General features: G+C 45.7%; 1 protein-coding gene across 2 annotated transcripts in view; it reads right to left on the bottom strand.

Moving 5' to 3' along the window:
• LOC117743871 (heterogeneous nuclear ribonucleoprotein L-like) overlaps window positions 1-23,106 on the bottom strand; it is a 34,971-nt gene extending 11,865 nt beyond the window's left edge. For both annotated transcript variants that reach the window (XM_034551788.1, XM_034551789.1), the window contains exons 1-7: window positions 22,601-23,106; window positions 11,274-11,392; window positions 10,047-10,156; window positions 9,808-9,935; window positions 8,149-8,234; window positions 7,941-8,037; window positions 6,959-7,031 (exon numbers count right to left, since the gene is read on the bottom strand). In XM_034551788.1, the coding sequence (XP_034407679.1) occupies window positions 6,959-7,031; window positions 7,941-8,037; window positions 8,149-8,234; window positions 9,808-9,935; window positions 10,047-10,156; window positions 11,274-11,392; window positions 22,601-22,849 (862 nt within the window). In that variant the 5' untranslated portion in view covers window positions 22,850-23,106. The remainder of the gene's footprint in view (window positions 1-6,958; window positions 7,032-7,940; window positions 8,038-8,148; window positions 8,235-9,807; window positions 9,936-10,046; window positions 10,157-11,273; window positions 11,393-22,600) is intronic.
• Between the last annotated feature and the right edge of the window lie 369 nt (window positions 23,107-23,475).

The following is a 23,475-nucleotide window of genomic DNA, read 5'->3' as shown; positions in this document are numbered from 1 at the left end:
GTGCTCTGCCAGGACCATATGTACCAGGTGCTCTGTCGGGAGCATGTGTACCAGGTGCTGTCAGGAGCATGTGTACCAGGTGCTCTGCCAGGACCATGTGTACCAGGTGCTGTCAGGAGCATGTGTACCAGGTGCTCTGTCAGGACCATGTGTACCAGGTGCTCTGCCAGGAGCATGTGTACCAGGTGCTCTGCCAGGAGCATGTGTACCAGTTGCTCTGCCAGGACCATGTGTACCAGGTGCTCTGTCAGGACCATGTGTACCAGGTGCTCTGCCAGGAGCATGTGTACCAGGTGCTCTGTCAGGAGCATGTGTACCAGGTGCTCTCAGGAGCATGTGTACCAGGTGCTCTGCCAGGACCATGTGTACCAGGTGCTCTGTCAGGAGCATGTGTACCAGGTGCTCTGCCAGGACCATGTGTACCAGGTGCTCTGCCAGGAGCATGTGTACCAGGTGCTCTGTCAGGACCATGTGTACCAGGTGCTCTGTCAGGAGCATGTGTACCAGGTGCTCTGTCAGGACCATGTGTACCAGGTGCTCTCAGGAGCATGTGTACCAGGTGCTCTCATGACCATGTGTACCAGGTGCTCTGTCAGGAGCATGTGTACCAGGTGCTCTGTCAGGAGCATGTGTACCAGTTGCTCTGTCAGGACCATGTGTACCAGGTGCTGTCAGGACCATGTGTACCAGGTGCTCTGTCAGGACCATGTGTACCAGGTGCTCTGTCAGGAGCATGTGTACCAGGTGCTCTGTCAGGACCATGTGTACCAGGTGCTGTCAGGACCATGTGTACCAGGTGCTCTGCCAGGAGCCCTTCTACAGAGAGCCACAACCACAGTGCGATGGAGGTCCGTTTGCTTCACACTCGGCTGCCCTGTAGGTCACAGGCTCATGAAGCCAGAATGATGCAGAGGGCTATTCCTATAAATGACGTCCATAAAACAGAATGCAAGACAAAATCAGCCCTGTGGCTTTTGCAAATGTTGTTCACACCTTGCTAATAGCTGAGATCTGAGACACAAACACATTTACAGCACACGTCTCTGGCCCACTGCATCCCCAAAACACCAAATCTGAACCCTTTAAAACATCATGCAGGTCTACCAGTGAAGGGATGAACAGAGCATGATGATGCTACAGGAGAGATTTGAAACGTTACTGTGGATGCTTTCACAATCTCATAACTTGACACAATAGAATTCATTGCTGTGAATCCAGCTGATCGCAGCCTACAGTCTCCATGATTTGAGATTACATTAAACTACACTCATGATTAATGATTCCACAACCCAGTAACATAATAAATCAAATTTCATGGCAATGAATGTAATGATGGAGGTGGGAAATTAAGAAATAAACAGCTTCAAGGTGGATTTATTCAGAGAGAGGCAGGTTTAGATACAGAGGTCATGTGAACAGAGATATTAAAGAGACAGTACCTGGGAAGCATCAAGTTCTCTTTTTTTCTCCCTCAGCACGAATGAACATCACCTGCATTACATTATCGTCATAATGATAAAAACATCACCATCATAACTGTGGCTGTCAAACACATTGAATCACTGTGCCTGTGTATACAGTAGACTAGAGCAACACATTGAAAAGACACAGACTTCCCCAACCCCCGAACCTGTGCAATAATCTATAGTGTGTGTAATTTATATGACTTATGTTCATATGATGTGTTTATTTAACTTTTTTCAAACCTTTCCTTTGAAGAAGTCAGGACCGGCCAACCTTTCCTCACTTTCAAGAAATGTTCTCACTGTTGTAAAACAAGTTTCTGTCCTCATGCACTTCAACACCCAGACACCTGGAGGAGAGACGCCACAGCAGAGAAAGTGAGAAGGCCAGGAGATCATCTAGATCACCTCCACGGAGCTTCACGCCACAGTACGGCCAGGAGATGATCTAGATCACCTCCACGGAGCTTCACGCCACAGTACGGCCAGGAGATGATCTAGATCACCTCCACGGAGCTTCACGCCACAGTACGGCCAGGAGATCATCTAGATCACCTCCACGGAGCTTCACGCCACGTTCAGAGAGACACGGACAGCCGAGCTACTGTGTGCATCACCAAGACCCGACACGTCAGTGAATGTGTCAACGAGCTGATTGACCACATGATGTCACATATTTGTGTTGGGAGCACACTGAGTGGGAAAGAAGTGGACACTACTCTAGAACGGGTATGCAAAGCTGTATATGCACATTTGGATACTTCTGTAAAAGGAGTGTTCCAAGTATAGCAAATTCTAGAAATTTGGAGCAAGTAGGAAATAAATGACATAAAAAATGTTTAAACAAATGCACATGCAGACCCATCTTGTCATTCAGTCCACCAACTATCCCAAACACACATACAAACAGCTCCAGCTGGCCTCCAGACACGATGACCTCCACCTTCTCACCAACGCTCATTCCCAAGTGCCTGCACTCCTTTCTGTTCATTATACATGTACCTGAAGTCAGGTAGCCTTTGCAACACATCTAGAGTCTCTAATTTACACACAGCATCGATACCGTAATTCATTATTGAAATCTACTGACTCGGGAAGGACCAAAGAGGAACTGACCTTCTCTACTTGACACTGGTGAGCAGTTCTACACAGATACCTGAGGTACCACTGGCTCGTGTATTTGTGTTGTTTAGATGTGTTTGTTTCTTTTAAACTCATCGTTGTGTTCTCATCCAGGCGGCAACCTTTGGTTCTGCCCAGTGAAGCCGATGAGGAAGCGTGTTAAAACATGCATTCTCTCTCCTGACCACCAGGGGGCGACTCCTCTGGTTGTATAGAAGTCTATGCTTCATGTGTTAAAACATGCATTCTCTCTCCTGACCACCAGGGGGCGACTCCTCTGGTTGTATAGAAGTCTATGCTTCATGTGTTAAAACATGCATTCTCTCTCCTGACCACCAGGGGGCGACTCCTCTGGTTGTATAGAAGTCTATGCTTCATGTGTTAAAACATGCATTCTCTCTCCTGACCAGCAGGGGGCGACTCCTCTGGTTGTATAGAAGTCTATGCTTCATGTGTTAAAACATGCATTCTCTCTCCTGACCACCAGGGGGCGACTCCTCTGGTTGTATAGAAGTCTATGCTTCATGTGTTAAAACATGCATTCTCTCTCCTGACCACCAGGGGGCGACTCCTCTGGTTGTATAGAAGTCTATGTTTCATGTGTTGAAGCTGCATTCTCTCTCCTGACCACAAAGGGGCGACTCCTCTGGTTGTATAGAAGTCTATGCTTCATGTGTTGAAGCTGCATTCTCTCTCCTGACCACCAGGGGGCGACTCCTCTGGTTGTATAGAAGTCTATGCTCCATGTGTTAAAGCTGCATTCTCTCTGCTGACCACCAGGGGGCGACTCCTCTGGTTGTATAGAAGTCTATGCTTCATGTGTTAAAACATGCATTCTCTCTCCTGACAACCAGGGGGTGACTCCTCTGGTTGTATAGAAGTCTATATAAATGACTCTACTTCTCTCTTGATTTATTCCCTCAGTAAACATTGTAAAAATTAGTTTATGGTCTCAATCTCTAGTTTCAAGTCTTGACTTCTATACAACCAGAGGAGTCGCCCCCTGGTGGTCAGGAGAGAGAATGCAGCTTTAATGAGCATATACTTCTATACAACCAGAGGATTCTGGACCAAAAGGGGGAGGGGCCGAGCAGAGACGTAGTGTGAGAAGGAAAAGCAGAGAGGTGGAGGCGGATAGAAAGGTGGATGAGCTGAAAGGAGAGGAGGATGACAACAGGATCCGTTACTCTATCCTCGACACTGGAAGTCAGGAGGCATGAAGCACCGTGCACGCGTCATACAACACAACATACAACCGCAGTGGGTTTTGCGGGCTCATTGCATACGACATTACTGTTGTTTCCATCCCTTCGCTTGTCTACATTTATGTAGATTAATGTCCAGAAAGCCTTCCTATTAACTTTCAGATTCATCATTAAGCGATCCTCATTCGGACACGTGTTGTGCGTTCCTTAAATCACAATAAAGGGAAACGTGTGTTTCTGACATTAAATAGTAAATGTACTTAGTTCCTCCAGTGCTACAACGAGGGCATAAAGGGCTTCATAGAGCCTCTCAAAGTGAAACCACATCGCTGTGTTTCACCTTCTAATGTCCTACCACTACTGGTGGAGCAGGTGAGGTCCACCAGCCAGTCTGGACCCTGTGGGGAACACCTAGAGCTTACAGTTTATCTGAGGATGGGTTCCAAGCTTCAGATGAAGCATGTGTGCCTATGATTGTTTGTTATTATTATTATTATTGGACACAGCTTCCCCAGTCTGTGTCCTTGCAAAGTGCCACCATGGAAATAATAACACACTGTAGACGTACATTCATTTCGTGAATCTTTCATCTATCACAGAGTTGGGACCAGTTCACAATGCTATCAATCATTTCATGAATCAGGACCAGGCTGCGTTAGAGATCCCTCCAGGCTCCACGGTTCATTAAGCAGCCCGAGGGGCCCCCTGTGGAGTCTAGACCTGATCCCAAGGGGGTCCCACTGAATGTCAACGTAACCTCAAGGCACCTTTAAAGCTCGAATGCGTTGAGTTCTGCGTGTGGTGGAAGGAAGAGTTGAACTATTAAAGCCAAGGAGGCTCAGTGAAGGAACACCTCACCCACCAAACCACGTGCAAACTCACGCGTGATCTGGGATCATGAAGGAACCGCAGGGAACCAATCAAAACACAGAGTCTGAAGTCAGTCAGCTGGAAACACGGATCAGTATTTTAGTACACAGTAGAGTATATTATGTAGTAGTATAGTACACAGTATAGTATATTATGTAGTATAGTACACAGTATAGTATATTATGTAGTGTTTTACATGCTATATAATACACAGTATAGTATTTATAGGTTTTAGTGAGATGCAGGGATTGTACTGATGTATAAATGACACTTTGATTATCCTGGACGAGTTTTAATAGTTTTATGAACGGATGTTTTTCATATAGTTTTATGAACGGATGTTTTTCATATAGTTTTATGAACGGATGTTTTTCATATAGTTTTATGAACGGATGTTTTTCATATAGTTTTATGAACGGATGTTTTTCATATAGTTTTGCTGTAAACTTCCATTCTTCAAGATGTTCTATTTTTAGATTCTCCGCTCACCGTGGAGACATGAGAGGAAATTCAATGCAACACAAAGTCATTGCTTTACAAATGGTAATTTTATGGGTGAAGTATTCCTTTCATACATTTGTTTTGAATCTGTCCAGAAGGTGGCAGCTGTTGAAAGAGTCTCTGATTATCCAGAGCAAAAGATCTGGGACGTAGTTGTTCCAGATGTTCATCTCCATCCTCGGCCTCACTGCTAGTGGAACTTAAGTCCAGTTCTGTTGTGAAGAGTTTGACTTTCACGAAGTTTTAGAGGTCACAGACATGTTGACAGCCGATCTCATTCCCTGAATCGATTGAATTGAGAATGAACTGAGCCCAACTTTCATCTCATCACACGGTTTAAGACTTTCCAGAGAGACCTGACAGCAACACCCACATACAGGCTCACATTAGAGTAGGAGTGCTGTTTGGTCTTCTAAACTAGGCACTGATACTTTTCCATGAGTCTTTATATTAATAATTGACCAAAGCACAATCCATGCACATGTCTCAATGTACAGCTACTGTGGTCAGGGTTCAGGTTAGGGGTGTCACGATACACTGGTCTTCTCAAGGGGTGTAAGCAAATATGGATACACTTGAGTATGCAATATTATGTTTTGTGTTATCATATTGATTGTTAGAGTTTGCATGCAGAGATTTGTGGCACAGTGCGCACACACACACACACACACACACACACACACACACACACACACACACACACACACACACATCTCTCTATACTTCCTGTCATTTACAGGTCAAACTACTGCTCTATTCTATCTAATGTATCTTTACATGCAGCTGTTCTTCTGCATTTGTCCTTTTAAATTCGGTCAATAAAAAAAAGCTAAACAAGTATTATTTAAATAATAAATGTGACGTTGTCCTGTTGCTTCTAGTGAAAACTGTATATCGTGACATCCCTAACTCAGATGAAGCAAAGTGAGAGCATTAGGTCAGACCTGTATCCTGTAGACTCGCATAGCCAACCCGTCTGGTCCACAGCGTTGAGCTTTCAGCCAGAAAGATCCTTGAATCAGATCTTACAGTGAAAACATATCAAAAAGGGAGTTTTGAGCATGCCGTGAATTTTCATTTGTGTGCTAGAAAATCTGCACGGTGGTCACAAAAGAAGCACCGTGAGGGGCTGAAGGCACTGTGTGCACCAGACATCAGGCCATGCGAGGAGATGTAAAAACACTGTGTGGAGCAGATAGGTGGAAGGAGGTGCTACTGGAGTCCTTCAGAGAGAGCTGGGGCTGAGGCCTCCTGGGCATGTTGAAGCAGCGGCTGCATGGCGGTCAGCAGGAGTGAGATCCACCTCCATCTTGTGTTGCTGGGTTGCAGAAGTGAAGATGGAAGAAAGCTGCAGTGCATGGTCAGCCTGACGTCCATCGAGGGACTGTTCTCTCTCTCTTTCTCCCTCAATGTGTCTCTCTCTCGCTCCTCATGGTGAGCGGAAGTGCAGGCTGGTGAGAAGCCGGTGATTGGCTGGTGTAAGAGTGTTGAGATTGGAGGTGGAGAGTCGGAGGAGTCTTGGTGTGATGGAGGTCTACGGTCCAAACTGTTTATGACTACACTCTTAGTCCATAATGACTGAGGATCTGGTCCGTTTCACAAGTGACTGACCATTTTCATCTACTGGTGTAACTCAAATTAAGGATGGAAATGTAGCACTACAGACAATTCACACCTAAGTCCTACCATCCTACCTTCCACACCACAGGACGCCCCCCCGGGTCCCCCCAAACGCTCCGGTGGTGACAGTCTGCCTTCAGTGTGAGTATGAAACAAAGAGAAAAGAGAACGTCTTACCTCGTCTGACCAGGTACGGTTTAGTGTAGTCCCAGCTCTCGTTGTCGTTCTTAATCACATTCAGACGTGTTGGCTGTTGGCAGAAAGATGGAAGAAATACAGTTAAATGCATCACAGATATAATAATACAAGCTCTGCCAGTCTACATGGTCAGATAACATTGTATGCAGATGACACAATTCTCTCAAAACATAAACTTATGTGACAAAAATGCACGACCGCATATTATCAAGAAGGACATTGCTCAAATTTCAATATGTAGGTGAGAAAATATCCTATTATCATAGTGTTTCTTTAGCTATTGTTCAATCTGTTTTATTAAAGTGTTATTGTACATACAGTAATGACTATTTTGTTGTCAGTAGAGTACGGGTGGTTTGATTTCTATCGTAACATCATGTCAGACAAAGATTTGAGGTACTCAGCATTTACAATATAGACAAAGAGAGAGAGGCCGAGTGGAGGGCAGGACACTTCCTGTTTTCATCTCGAGATATTTTAAAGGAACAAACAAGTATGATTTTATTGAACCGTCAGCCCAGTGCTCGCTCATGTTGCTTCTGTGTCAACTATACAGAACATATATATGAAAAGAGTCAGAAAAGCTCATTTCACATTTCATTCCCTCAACATTTCATCAATTGATGGTGATTTGGTTTTGAAGCACAAATGATCACTAAATGTGTCATTTTACCACGAAGAAGAACATCGCCATGCTCAAACCATTTCTCTCCTCCGTCTCACACGGACTCTAAACTTTCCATCGGCATGTCGGTGTCAGGCTGTCAGAGTTGGGAGTGGGAACAGGTTGGAAAACATTTAAATACATGAAAATATTCATGCTGTTGTTTACTTGTCTTGTTTACTCGAATGCACTTTTATTGGGCGTTCCTACGATTGAAGGTACTGAAGGTTACTGAAGGTGAGCTCAGCCGTGCTCACCTGGCCGAATGTGACTGATGATGCGCTTCCTGTCTCTTACCCGTGCATATTCAATCTTGAGCGTACAACAACCAGCGTAGATGTCGGCTCCGTTCAAAGCAGCTTTGGCCTTCTGAGCACACTGAACCGACTCAAACCTGAGGGAGTGGGGTTGAGGAGAAGACACGTTCTGGCACACACACACACACACACACACACACACACACTGCATGCAAAGTCGCACGTGTTCGCACATGCAGGAAGGATACTCCACCATGGCCTGGATACCATTTCGTTTGAAGATGACGATCCTCAGCACGCTGCCGATCGGGTTACACACCGTGTACAGAACATCCTGGACCAAAAGGTGGGAAAGGGAAAGAAGTCCAACGTTCAACACACACACATTTCTAATTCTGCAGTGTGTCTTAACCTGCACAAAGCGCAGACCTCAGCATGTCATCAATACCAAAAAGAAACTTTTCAGAGTCTTTTTTTAGGTATTTGGTCAAACTCATCTTCTTGTTTGTTTGTCACTCAGTAAATCAATGATCACTGTGTTAGATGATGCAAACAGACATCGCCAAAGAGCCAAGCACAACGTATGTAGACTCCATCACCCCCTACAGATGATGATGCTCCAACAAGTGACCTTGTACTTTGGGTCAATACCGTCGGATGGATAGACATCCCTCACCAAAACATCACTGTGCTAGAGACCACTTGGATTGTCCTGAGACCCATTTCACTCTGAGCAGAAGAGAAAGAGAAGTCCTGATGGTGAGAAATGAAAGAGTGAAAAGCTCAGAGGACGGAGTCTGGACAGACAAGTGCTGCTTTAAAGGGAAGCTTATCAAGTCTAGTTGGTTTGAGAGGGACGGTATGACCAACAGCATTGGAAATCAACTGAGAGGGACTTAAAACTGGCTCCAAACGGTTTGTTGGTGTAAAGGTTACATTATGATGACGATGTGAAGATCATGTTGATAATTCACCGTCAGATGACTCTTAGATTTGCATTTCTTTGGCACTGTCATAAAAGACGCCACAGTCACTGCATATCTACATCTTAAAAGTGACCGAGTGGCAGTCAAATAAAAGTGCTGAGTGGATTGTTGTCCCACTGGCATGTTGTCCCATGAATGGACATGTATACAGAGCCTGGGTCGTCCTCTCCAAGCTTGGCTCCTGACGGAGGGCTGGACTACCTGTGCAGGTGGTGCAGACCACCCTGTCGGCTAGAGCTAGAACCACTTTCGCCTGTTTCAGGGCAAAGTAGTCAGGGGTTACATCCAAAGCCCTCTGCTAAGGGGGCCCTGCCGCTGCTACATGTGCTGTGTTATATATAATGTGGGGTCTGCACATATTTGGGTAGGCACGCCCTGATTGGCTGGCTATTGTGGCCAAATGTCTGCTCCTGATTGGAATATTACCCATTACAGTAGAGGACTCCACCTGTGCTCATACAACCAGGGTTGCAGTATTGTAACCATTGTTGTTTGCATGTGTGTGTGTGTGTGTGTGTGTGTATGTGGGTAGAAGGAATGGAGCATAATATTTCCATGGGGACCTATTAAAACAGGCTCCTATTGAGAAAGGTGTCAGCTAATGGAACAAAGGTTCTTCCGGTCCATTGGCACGTTTAGTCTGCAGCTTGATAGCAGCTACTGAAATACTGGGTTAAGAGGATGCGCGTTGAGAGAATAGGTCCTGGAGTTGGAGATGTCCTGATTGACGACCTCGGTCAGCGTGTTCTCTTGACCCAAAATCTGACACATGAAAAACATGCAGCATATTTTAAGGGTGCATAATTGTATTCACAATGAGTTTTAGAATAAATTCACTAATGATGTGATAGAAATAAGGCCACACAGGCGCACATGTGTGTGTGTGTGTGTGTGTGTGTGTGTGTGTGTGTGTGTGTGTACCGTGGTTATAGGGTAGAGGGGGTTCTGTATGGACAGCAGGAGGACCTTGTTGCCACTGTTGGGGTTGTCAGCGTTGGTCGGCCTGGTGATTCTCTTGGATGTGGAGTAATTGAAGTAGGCCTGTTGGCCTGATGAACAGATGGATGGAAATATAAACACATACAACATGCTGCATGTGCACGTGGAACCAATTAAATGACATCAGTAAGTATTTACAGGGAAAAGCCTAGCAATCAAACCTGCGATGTATACAGGCTCCTTGGCTCCACAGGACACACAGCGGTCGGCGCTCTCCACCGTGGAGAACTCCACCAGGGCCTGGCGCTTGAACGGCATCATCATCACATAGCTGAGAGCACAGTGAGAAAGGACACACACATGCTGTCCGGTCAGAACCAAAAGCCATATCGGGTGCCGGAGGCCCGCAAGAAGCTGATTGACGAAGAGGTAAGGAAGATGTTGGAGTTGAACGTGATTGAGGAGTGAGAGTGCCTGGTCAAGCCCCATCGTCCTGGCCAACAAGCCGGACACATCAGTGCGTTTCTGTAATGATTTTTGAAAGGTGAACGAAGTGTCTGAATTTGATGCCTATCTTATGCCTCGTGTTGACGAGCTGATTGAAAGCCTGGGCCATGCACGATTCCTAACCACACTGGATCTCATGAAGGGGTACTGGCAGGTCCCCTTGTCTGCAGGATCCAAGGAGAAGACGGCCTTTGCCACCCCTGGAGGTCTTTGGCAGTGTCAGGTGATGCCCTTTGGTCTGTTTGGAGCTCCCGCCACGTTCCAGGGCTCGAATCAAGTACTTAAACCCCCTCAAGAGTATGCATCTGCCTATTTGGATGATGTTGTGATCCAGACTGGGAAAGCCACTTACCGGTGCAGAAGGTCCTGGAGTCCCTCTGACAGGCAGGCTTGACAGCGAACCCTAAGAAATGTAAGCTGACTTTCGGGGAGAAAAACTACTTTCAAACTACTATCAAAGCCCAGGAGGCAAAACTCTGTGCCATCCAAGACTGGCCAAAACCATTGACCAAGAAGCAGGTAAGATCCTTTTTTAGGCCTTGAAAATGATTACCAACGATTCATCCCCTCATGGTGACACTCTCGTATCGTGACATGGTACCCGGCTGCAGAAGAAGCAACCTAAAGAGGGCCCTGTGTACTGCTCCCGACTTCAACAAGGAGTTTGTGGTCCAGGCAGACGCCTCTGAGGTGGATCTGGGCGCTATGCTAGCCCAGATCAAGGAAGGTGGTTCTTAAGTTGCTCCCTAGAGAGAAGAACTATGCCACCGTGGAGAAAGGATGCCTATAGCCTTAAAATGGGCCCTGGAAACCCTCAAATATTACCTGCTTGAAAGGAGGTTCACTCTGGTGACAGATCACCTTTGACAGCAAAAAACTAAGAAAAACATCATGGTTGCTGTACACACACACACACACACACAGAGTAGTTTCTGTCTCACCATATGGACCCAAACTTCTCCAAGGCGTCTATCAGGTCTGCTTCCACCACGGCCTCACACAGACCCCTGACATGGACCACAGGGCTGGGAGAGATACGATGGGAGTCCTCGCCATTGTCCTGCAACACACACACAGTCAACCACAGTTACACACAACGGCGGAGTTTGTTTGTCTGCAGCTTGCTCCATTTGTTTGTCTGCAGCTTGCTCCATTTGTTTGTCTGCAGCTTGCTCCATTTGTTTGTCTGCAGCTTGCTCCATTTGTTTGTCTGCAGCTTGCTCCATTTGTTTGTCTGCAGCTTGCTCCATTTGTTTGTATGCAGCTTGCTCCATTTGTTTGTCTGCAGCTTGCTCCATTTGTTTGTCTGCAGCTTGCTCCATTTGTTTGTATGCAGCTTGCTCCATTTGTTTGTATGCAGCTTGCTCCATTTGTTTGTCTGCAGCTTGCTCCATTTGAATCCCAACACACAGAGGTCTCTGGACAAAAATAATTCTGTGTCATGCAGCAGAAAAGTTCAATCTGCCTCGGGTTTAGCCACAAGGAAATACAATTTCAAGCAAGGTATTGTGTTGCCTTTCAAATGCATAGAGTCGCACATGTTAACATTATGAACAACATCATGGTACTGTTCCCTTGGGATGAACCCCAAAACCCGGTCCCAAATGGAAACTAGTTTGAAATTAACCTAAACACCTGGAATAACACGCACGCACACACACACACACACACACACACACACACACACACACACACACACACACGCACGCACACACACACACACACACACACACACACACACACACACACACAGCAACTCCAGCTCAGTCCAACGTTAGACTCCCATCATGAGAGACAAAGATCCAAAGTGTTTTTAAGACAGGTAAAAGGATCAAAATTCATGTGAGGTATTTAATAACATATTTCATGTCGTAGAAGAAAACATTAAAATCTCCTAATGTCACGGTCTTGGGATCCAACTGTTTCCTGTTTTATTTTGTAAGTTCACACTCCCCTTGTGTCATCTCTGGTTTTACATCCTGTCAGTCTTCCTTTGGGTTGTTCCGCCTCTTTTTGCCACACTGTGTTAAGTCTTTGTGCTTCCCCCTCCGTGTGTCAATACGTTTTAGGTTGCTTGATCCTGTCTTTCATGATTCAGCATTCCTTTTGTTTTGTGATTGTTGTCTGATTTTGGACTCACTGCTGTTAGTTTTTATTGTAAATAAATGATCACTTTCCCTGCAGACTGCTCATGCTTTTCTGCGTTTGGGTCCAAACATGTTTTTTTGTGACAGAATGAGGCTGAACCAAGCATGGAGCCAGCAGAATTGTTTGAGCAGAAACGTTATGAACTCGCGTTGTCCCTCCTATGCTTCTATGGAAGAGAGCTCATGTAGGGAGTACAATGATGCTGCTTTAAAGTTGGCATGCCAGGGAGCTACATCTAATCCATGGCTGAGGAGCTCTTTGCCCGAGTGGCTAAAGGAAACCCCCGATTCTAAATCTGCTACCTCCCAGCTAGCTTCCCTGTCAGCTAGCCTCTGGCCCGCCCTTCAGCCTGCTATCCTGCTTCCAGGTAGCACCCCTGGTAGCTTATTGCCTTCTCCTGACCCAGTTAGCATCCTGTATGATCCTGATTCTGGTGACTTTGAGCTTTCTCTGGAACTTGCCTAGCTATCTCTCCGAGGTACCTAGTGGTTGGAACCCCTAGAACAGGGGTATTCAACTGAGTTCAGCAAGGTCCAGTTCAATGTCCTCATGCAAAGGTCCGGAACATCACAGTAATGACTAACTTCCACTATGATTTAGTCCCATATGTATTGAAGTAGCCTAGCAGTTATTTCAACATCTGTATGTAGCCAACAAGTGACGCTTGTGATTGGTCGGCGTGTTTCCTGGACCGCTGAACGAGGGCCGTAAAGGCTGGAAAAGCTGCGCCGGTTAAAATACAAACGCTCCATCAACATTTAATAATTCTCAATTATCGATCGGTTATAGATCCAGGGTCCAGATACAACGGAGTCTGGATCCAAATCCGAACCGCGGTCCGCCTGTTAGCGACCCCTGCCCTAGAAGGAAGCGTGGGTCTCGGAATTGTCTTTTTTCCAAGCTACAAAGTCCCTGCAGCCCAGCATCATGATCGACTCCCATTCAGACCCCAAACCAGTTCCTGTGTAGGGGGTCCCGGCCAATATCAAGCCAGTTCCTGTGTTGGGGTCTTGGCCCACATCAAGCCAGTTCCTTGGCCAACATTCAATTCAATTCAATTCAGGTTATTTTGTATAGCCCAAAATCACAAATTTGCCTCAGAGGGCTTTACAATCTGCACACATACACATCCATGATCTTAGTCTGTGAAAGCATCTTGACAGAGCGCTGCTTAAACCTTAAGAAGCATTGTCAAAGCCTTTTATGACTACTTTTTTACTTTAATATTGTCTTTTTAGTAAAATAATGTAATTTTAATGAGTTTGTTGTTTTGGCCTCAGACACCATGACGCCTGCTTGTTGTTTTCTTTGTTAATAATTGAATGTGAATAAATGGCTCTCATTGTTGCTTCGGTAGCCTTTCTCTACCGTCTCAGTCCCACCTTTCTTCTTCAAAGTATTACTTCTTGTGTTCCCCTGAATACATTTGGTTATCTTAGTGGCTTATTACTGCAGTGATTGAATAAATCCATGTCATAAACGTTTCAGTAGTTAAGTACTAATACCGTTTCTCTAGTTCAGGGGAAAGGATGCCATGACATATAGTGATTAAGTTAATCTGTTTGTTATATATGTGAATGAAAATAAGGAAATGTGAATCAGACCAGTTTTGAAAGCTATTTTGGGTGTGCTGTTATACTAATCAATACATTTGTTGTTGGATCAATCGGCTAATTGAAAGAATACTCGCTATGTCAAATTGCATTGCAGCAGTCTTGGGGAGCGGGGGATGGTCACCAATATTGTTTGGCTTCTTTAAAGTAAAAGAGTTTTGAACAATTCAGTCTTTTCTTCCCTAAAGGTGTTTAGGCCTATCCTGGTCCCCAAGTGAAGGTGTACCTAATAGAGTGACCACCGTGTTTTTTCAGTCATATTTTTTGTCAAAGCCAGTGCTTCAGGGGACCATCAGGCTGGGGCCAAACTGCCAAAGCTGAAGAGCTCTACAGTTTGAAACTTATTTTACCAGTGAGCTGAGAATGCGTAGCAGAACAGTGGAACCCTAAGCCTAACCCTAAGTCTAAGCCTAACCCTAACCCTAAGTCTAAGCCTAACCCTAAGTCTAAGCCTAACCCTAAGTCTAAGCCTAACCCTAAGTCTAAGCCTAACCCTAAGTCTAACCCTAAGTCTAAGTCTAAGCCTAAGTCTAACCCTAAGTCTAAGTCTAAGCCTAAGTCTAACCCTTCTTTCTGGAAGACTACGTATCAGTGGAAGTTTGAAGAAGCTCCCAGTGTTTCAACTTGAGTAAATAGAAGACATGGTGACAAGCAGGAAGTCAGTGGTCACTAAAGAGCAGCGTTGCTGGCAAAAGGCCATGTTGCAACACACTAAGGCTTTTTAGGACAGTCGGTTATGAATATGGAGTATTATCGAGGAAATGAAGACAGGAGAGAGAGAGAGAGAGAGAGTACATGTGAAAGGGAATTAAAAGTCTAATCCTCACACTTCTCTGGTCTCATCTTTTTATCTCGTTTATCTATTCTGTCCGTTTCAAACTTTTATCTTTTCCCTTTTCTGATTGTCTCATTAACCCTCCCCCATCTTAATTCTTTGCATCCTTCTCATTCACATTGACATTCCTTTCAGTCTATTTATAGACGCTCATCTGAGTGTTTGGAGAGCAAACTGGCATCAGACTAACTTTTGTCTCTGCTGACCAAGAGGCTGGCTTCTCTGAGAGAGATATATATATATATATATATATATATATATATATATATATATCTTTCTGCACACACATGGCGAGTCTATTGTCCAGGTTTTAATAAAGGACAACTATGCATTCCCCTTGTTTATCAGTGTGTTCTGTATATTATCTGCATCTGTCAATTAAGCACTTTGATAAACGGCCTGATGCAGAATTTTATAAATCTGATAGACAAAAATCTATGTTTCTTATACAAAACATCCTCTTATTTTCCCTCAATGACTTTTATTGATACGTCTCCACTGTAGATGCAAACCCTTATACAACCCTTTTTTTCTGCATCTGGATTCTTTCCATCCAAACCAAGCGTTCCTACAGTAGTTGTGCAATATTCATTTATCAATAACACGAGGACTTGGTTGGCCTTCAGGGGGAATGAGCCCTGGATGTAAGATAAACGTTTGAGTAAAGAATTTACTGGATGGATTGTAGATGACATTATATTAAATTCATATGGGTAAAGCTGCTGCTCCAAGTTCAAATCCAGTGACACCAATGTCCCAATTGACTGGTGTCCTCGGAGTGTTTTCACAGCTGGAGTTCTGTGATGTGGTCCCTTTGTTCTGCTTTACATACAAACTAATGGTCTTTATTGGCATAGTTGGTATTGAGGTAATTCAATGTAATGGGAAGTGATCAGAGTACTTGGATGAGGTTACTGATTCCATTTTCTAATGAGTAATTAGTTAAAACCACGCAAGGAGAGAGGAAACGAGGAAATATGTTTTAAGAGAAATGAGACGCCCTTTCCTCTTAAGCGTCTTGGTGTTGTCGTGTGAGGCTGCATCTAAACAGTAACCTGGAACAAGGCACAGGAATCTTTCTTTATTTCTAGTTCATATAGGTTCATAGTGTCACCTGTCATTTCGCTCTACAACTGCACAACAATGTCATCAATTTCAATCTTTTTATAAGAAAATACAATACCCACTTAAAGAGCATTATCATGTTCCGCGGACTCATTGAATATTACATATTATTGTCCCAGTGGTTGTCGTATTGTGTCCCAGTGTGTTTCTTCATGTGAAAGCTAGCAGTGCAGTCTGAACACACGTCTTGGTGGCTGCAGCCTGCAGAACACCAACGAGACCGCCACCATCTTCTCATGCTCTCAGCCATCGGCTCGCACATTCACACTAATGGCCAACACTTTGATCCCCCTAGCAACAGGAATCAAAGTGCTCCTGGTTTGGACTCTCGTTAAGAGCAGAGCAGGAGGCGGAGCAGGAGGCGGAGCAGGAGGCGGAGCAGCTGTGCGGCGTTGTCATTTGTGTTGGTAGGACCCAAAAACCAAAACAGCGCTGTTTGGTGGTCACACTTATGAAAAAGAAAGGTCACAGCACTGTCACTCCTTCTGACTGAGTTTACGTGGTTATTTCACACAACTGTTTCAGTTCTTCCCTTCGGGCTTCACGTTGATCTGGATCTGTCATTGCAGGAAGTCGTGGAGGTGAATCCTCAAGTTGATCTCTATACATTAACTCATTTATAGATACCAATACCAATAACTGCCTCATGGTTGTAAGCCTCCACCAACCAGTCATGTTACATTTTACATCCATCTGTCCAATCATCATCACTTAATTAGAAGAAATGCTTTTCCATGTGTTTCTTCAGAAGACTGGACAAGACAGACAGACGTAATGATAATAAAACATAATGCTCTTCACTTATATGAATCTATATAATTCTGTTTAAATAATTTGCTTATAGAAATCAATTACTTGATTGTTGATGCACCATCATATCTTAAGGAGCTTGTAGTACCATATTGCCCCACTAGAGAGCTGCGCTCACTAAATGCGGGGCTACTTGTGGTTCCTAGAGTCCTAAAAAGTAGGATGGGAGCCAGAGCCTTCAGTTATCAAGCTCCTCTTTTATGGAAGCAGCTTCCACTTTCAGTCCGGGAGGCAGACACAGTCACCTCATTCAAGAATAGACTTAAGACTTTCCTCTTTAATAGTGCTTATAGTTAGGGCTGAATCAGGTTTGCCCTGGTCCAGCCCCTTGATATGCTGCTATAGGCTTATAGGCTGCTGGGGGATGTTTTAGGATACACTGAGCACCTATCTCCTCTTCTCTCTCTCCTTATGGATGAATTTACATCTCTCCATTGCACCTTATTAACTCTGCTTCACGTCTCATGGGGTCCATTGGACCTGGCGGTGTCTGAAGCTGGTCCTGGGTCCTAACTCTTTGCCCCTGCTTCCTGCATCCAGCCTCTGGCCTGGACCTGACCTCCTTCTTTGTGCCTCCTGCATCAAGGGCCCGGCCTCCTGCCGTGGCCCTGCTGATGCCCCCCCTCCTCTCCTCTCTTCCTCCTTCTGTTTCATGGATTACTCATTATATATAATGTCTGTCATATTCATTAAATGTGTTGTAACTCTGTAACTCTGTTCATCTGGTCACATGACATCTATTCATCTGTCCATCCGGGGAGGGATCCTCCTCTTTTTTCACTGTGAAAGGTTTTTTTCTTATCTTCTTAATCACACTCTAGTGATCAGATAATGTGTGTGTGTGTGTGTGTGTGTGCGTGTGTGTGCATACCACAGTGTGTGTGGAAACCTGACTACACGCGTGTCATGCTGATTACACAGCAAGGTGACACCACCTTCACTCAGGAGGAGTCGTGCAAGCACACACACGTTTTGTCTTTCTGTACTTGTGGGGACCTTACAGTCATAATGCATTCCCTAACCTTAACCCATCGCAACAGGACTACACTTATCACCAGCGCCTCTTTCAACCTGACCCAAACCAAGTCTGGACTAGCAACGTGTGTGTGTGTGTGTGTGTGTGTGTGTGTCTTTGAATGTGCATCCTGTTATGGTGAGACAATGACAAAAGGAAACACAGTGAGCTAACACAGTGTGGTTGACACGTATACATTTCAGTACATCCTTCCACTGAAAAGCCAAAACGGCTCCCTCCTCTCGTTATTGTGTTGGTCCAGAACATTTGTACCGTTGGTACATGATGCCGTGGGGCCCAAACATATTTTTCATAGACCTAGATTGGGTACGAGACGTTTGTAAATCAGCGGATTCATCCAACTCCCCAATATAAGTTCTAGTAACTCTTAGCTGGCCCAGGGATGTCTGGAGGTGGCCACTAGGGATGGTAGTGTGCGTACACAGAGCAGGCGTGCATTAACAATGCATTAACATTGTACTCATATTTGGCCAAAACATAAATCAAGAGGCTACATGTATCGCAATAATTTAACTTGTGAGATGTTGAATGAGAGTTGTAATTGAAGCACTGGAGGGGTTTGAAACATGACACAGTGGAAATGTTAACCGGCGAGCTGTTGGCCCAGTTGAAATGAAAATCTCTCATGTAAAGAGAATGGGAAGAAAGAAGAAGATGTCAGTCAGCAATTGTGGTGTCACATTGTCTCTCTACACAGCCTGTGACCGTGGAGACGGGTCAGCCCGAACCCTCATACTGTGTTATTTAGGAGAGGAGAGGCGCTGACAAGTCCAATCCCATCTTTCCACCAAAACAGCTTTAAGTGCGTCAAGTAACAATTTATTCAGCTTCACAAGGAATCTCCCTTCTCCGTCATCGAGCTCGGGGAATATTAACATGATGTATACTGACACAAGTGGGGATTGATGATTTCAATCAAATCAAAATACATATGCATGTCCTCACAGAGCTTCCCCTCTCTGTCCTATTTCTAACGCTGAGCAGCTCCACAGTGATGTCCTCACATTCTGTGACGGAGTGAGAGAGACAATGTGTTTGCCAACTGCTGACTTTCGAACAGGGAAACCACAAGAGTCACGTGACCTGCACTGGTGGCATCGTTTTACCTGCAACGTTTGGTACTTCTTCCTGTGCACCTCCACCACGGCCGCATACAACCAAAAGAAAGATGACACGGTGTAGTTCCCTACAATGTATGCCGATTGGTTTCAGAGTGAACAAATCTTATTTAATGCAATTTGAAAAGTCGGGCTGCAAGCTATTGGAATTTTCTTTTTATATATTGGGATATGAAAAAGAATGCACCCTGAATTTTTTGAAGGCTGCATTTTCAGTTTAATGCAACAATCTGGTGCGCTTCGAGAGAAAAATGAAGAAGCTACACATGACGGTGAGGAAACGGCAAAAGGTTAACGAGACGGGCTATTAGATACATAAAAGCTGACATGGCACATGTACATGCTGCGGCCGGCAGCTCCCATGAATCTCGCTGCCTTCTTTGTCTTAATTTATTTATTGTGTTGATTACTGGAGCACTAACAGATGGAACATGACAGAATACATTCATCGACATCGGAGAAGGAAGCGAGGGATTAAAGAGCAGCGGACCTTGAGACCATCACCGCCCACGGCCCACCAACCGGCCAGACTTCCGGACCAAGCGCCACCAAACGGCCCCAGAGAGGAGAGCCCAGATGGATGCTAAGCTAACCCAGCTGGGACCTGAGGCTACTCCACTACCCAGCATGCTCCTGGCTGTCTGATGTTCAGAAGAAGAACAATAAGATGGAGGCAAGCAGCGGGAGGTCGGTGACTATTGAGCCCACATCTCCACAGAGACCTGGATCCAACGTGGTCCAGGATCAAGCTGCACTCTACAGGTGGACAGCAGGACAGAGATCAGGACTCTGGGGGGTCAGAGGAGCTGGACTCTGTTTAAATCAGGTTTACGTGTGGTAAAGAAACAGATATGAAAGTGTGCTTGGTTATTGACGAATAACACATCACCTGTGCTCGTGCCGTCGCTCCAGCAGCCAAGAGGTTGCCAGGCGGCTGACGGGCTTTAGTTCCACTCTGGCATGCAGCGCGTCACCTTGTCACGCTTTCCTCCTTAAACCATGCAGAGCAATGAGGCAGCAGCAGTCTAATACGCCTCACTCTTAAGTGTGCAGATTCTGACCTATCAGACGATGGCGAGCGGCGAGGGCTCTGTCTGATTGGCCAGAGAGTTAACAGCATGGTACGTTATGGCCTTCTTTCACGATGTGTTTCTGCCTCCTCAGACTGATCTGAGCTGCTCTCAGAAGGACGCGTCCCGATACATCAGGCCAACAAGGTCCAGTTCCAGAACAGGTCCTCATGCAAAGGCTCGGAAACATTACTAGCAGGTCTTTCTACATCTGTCAACAGACAACTGACTGTCACATCAAATAAATGAATAATGTCCCAACCATATGTATTATCAGTTTTCAAATCTAACTGGATGAATTCTAAATAATCCAATAATAAATCAATATTCTTCTCTCATTTCAATTACAATGAGGGCTGGATTTAAAAATGTTTATCTTAAAATAAGTAGTAATTCATTAAGTAGGGCTTTGTTAACGGAGGTGACGAGGCAGAGCCAGAGCCCAGTGTGTGTGTGTGTGTGTGTGTGCGTGTGTGCGTGTGTACGCTATCAACGCCGCACTGAAGCCTTCAAAGCTAAAGTGGCATCTGGAGACCAAACATCCAGCGCTCGTGGGAAAGCCGGTGGGGTTTTTCAAGAGAAAAGAAAATGGGCTCCAGATGCCGAAAAGGTCCGTTGTGTCACTGACTGACCTCCAAAGCCTTGATTGGTGATGCACCATCATATCTTAAGGAGCTTGTAGTACCATATTGCCCCACTAGAGAGCTGCTCACTAAATGCGGGGCTACTTGTGGTTCCTAGAGTCCTAAAAAGTAGGATGGGAGCCAGAGCCTTCAGTTATCAAGCTCCTCTTTTATGGAACCAGCTTCCACTCTCAGTCCGGGAGGCAGACACAGTCACCTCATTCAAGAATAGACTTAAGACTTTCCACCTTATTAACTCTACTTCTTCCCTGGAGTCGTTGTGACTTCACGTCTCATGGGGTCCATTGGACCTGGCTGTGTCTGAAGCTGGTCCTGGGTCCTGACTCTTTGCCCCTGCTTCCTGCATCCAGACCCTGACCTGGACCTGGCCTCCTTCCCAATGGCCCGGCCTCCTCCTCTGTGCCTCCTGCATCCAGGGCCTCATTGGTCCGGCCTCTTTCGCGATGCCTCCTGCTTGGTGGTCCTGCTGATGCGCCCCGCCCCCCCTCCTCTCATGGATTGTGGAGGTCTGGATCGTGCTCCATGCCTACTACTCATTAGTCATACATTGTCATATTCATGTAATGTGTTTATGTAACTCTGTAACTCTGTTCATCTGGTCACATGACATCTATTCATCTGTCCATCCGGGGAGAGGGATCCTCCTCTGTTGCTCTCCTGAAGGTTTCTTCCCTTTTTTCCCTGTGAAAGGTTATTTTTGGGGAGTTTTTCCTGATCCGATGTGAGGTCAAAGGTCAGGGAAGTCGTATGTGTACAGATTGTAAAGCCCTCTGAGGATGTGATTTTGCGCTATACAAAATAAACTGAATTTAATTGACTGGACACTTCAAATGGGCTTTGAAAGCCAGCTGTCACAGGTATGAAGAGCAACTTGAAGACTGCTGAAGCAAATCAGTCACAGATTTTAAGGCTATATTTTCATTTTTTACATTTTATTTACAGTTTATTTGAATTTAAAACGTATTATTTTGAATGTATTCATTTGATCACCACATAAAATTTCCATTTTTCCCTCATTTATTTCAGTAGTAAAATCTGATTATTAGTTATTTTTGTGTTAATAAGTCTGACTTGAGCCTTTACATTTGTTTTTATATTGGTTGGTTGTTGTGCAGGTTTACATACACATGATTAATACATGTATTTGTGATGATCACATTGTATCAGGTGTTTGCTTGTTAAACTGTACGTGGATTTGATTTAGTTATTGAATACAAATCAAAAGTTATTGAATACAAATCAAAGGATTTGATTTAGTTATTGAATACAAATCAAATCAATTAGTTAAACCAATATTAATATTGAATGGACCGTGGGCCACTTTGGACTTGAAAAGTTGAGGTCAAAAAGGTTAAGAACCCCTGGTCTATGGTATGGGCTGAACTTTCTTTCTGAGCTTAAATGAGCGTAAATTATAATATAATATTCAAAGTTGATATGCAAAGCCCAAACAATATATCAGATGAAAGTATGTACATTATACCCCCATTAACAAGGTATTTTTAGTCCACTCTGGAGTCCATCAACCCTGCAGGTGTTCATTCAGCACTGTGGGGAACCGAAGCTTGACTATGGATGTGTCATTTATTTAATGCTTAAGGAAAGTAGTACAGTAGAGACTCATGGACAATAGTTCTTAACGTCCATGGCTCACATGCTATAAACGGTCCTCTGTCCTGGACGAGTGAATGCGCGCGCAGCCACGTGTTCTCGAAGCTCGTGGCTGCGTCCTTTCAGTGGAGAACCTGAAGTGACCTGTGGTGTTTCAGGTGGATGCTCTCTCACTGACACAGTGACGCGCGCTCGAACGCGTGCACGCGCCGCGATGCTGCGCTGCAGGGCCGACGTCTGTCATGTCGGTCTCCTTACCTTCCCTCCTTCTCCGTATTGGCTCGCGCTCCGACGGGCCCGGTTGTCCCCTGCTGACTCCACGTTACCGGGCAGCGAGCCGGAGTCCGAGTCCTCTCCCTCCTCCAGCTCCTCTTCGCCCTCCTCCCTCTCGTCCTCCCTCTCCTCCTCCCTCTCCTCCTCCGTCTCCGTCTCCTCTGTTTTCTGCCGCTTCGCCGCCCTTCCGTACTCCCCCTCCTCGCGCTGGCCAGCTCCTTCTGCCGTCGACATGCTCGCGGCTGCGGTGGACCTGTTGGATAGAGCGGGTCTGGAGCGGGTCTGGAGCGGGTCTGGAGCGGGTCTGGAGCGGGTCAAACGGACACCTCCATGTCAGCAGTTATCCCGTAGCGTGTCCTCGTGAAGCAGCCTGCGCGTGTCCGTGTCCGTGTCCGTGTGCGCGTCCTCCACTCTCGGCCCGCGTCTGTCTCTATCACTCGCCAGCACCAGTGATTTTTCTGTGTGGAGGTGTGAGTGGACCGGACACGTCCCGCCCCGTGCCGTTCCCTCATTGGCCCGTCGGGCCCTGCGCCTCGGAGACGAGCCGTGCGATTGGCCGGCGCCGATGCGTCAACAGCCCCGCACGCTCTGCAGAGGAGTGCGCATGGAAGGAGCAGGGAGAGGAATGGTGGGCTGGATGAGAACAGAGAGGGGACCGACTCAAAAGAGGTAGAGAGAGAGAGGGGGGGGGGGGGGGACAAGTGGATATGTGCTGCATCATTGGCCGAGCTGTTGAGGGGCCTCACTGGAGAACCGTGTGGAGGCCCTTCAGACATGTTGTTCTGGAGGCTGCAAGGTCCCCAACAAAGGTCAAGCCCAGCTAGTGAGCGCCAACGTGGGCTGCGATGCTGCATCGGTTG

The sequence above is a fragment of the Cyclopterus lumpus genome, chromosome 15, assembly GCF_009769545.1.
Source record: "Cyclopterus lumpus isolate fCycLum1 chromosome 15, fCycLum1.pri, whole genome shotgun sequence".
Lineage (NCBI taxonomy): Eukaryota > Metazoa > Chordata > Actinopteri > Perciformes > Cyclopteridae > Cyclopterus > Cyclopterus lumpus.
This window is presented reverse-complemented; position numbering and strand designations above follow the sequence as displayed.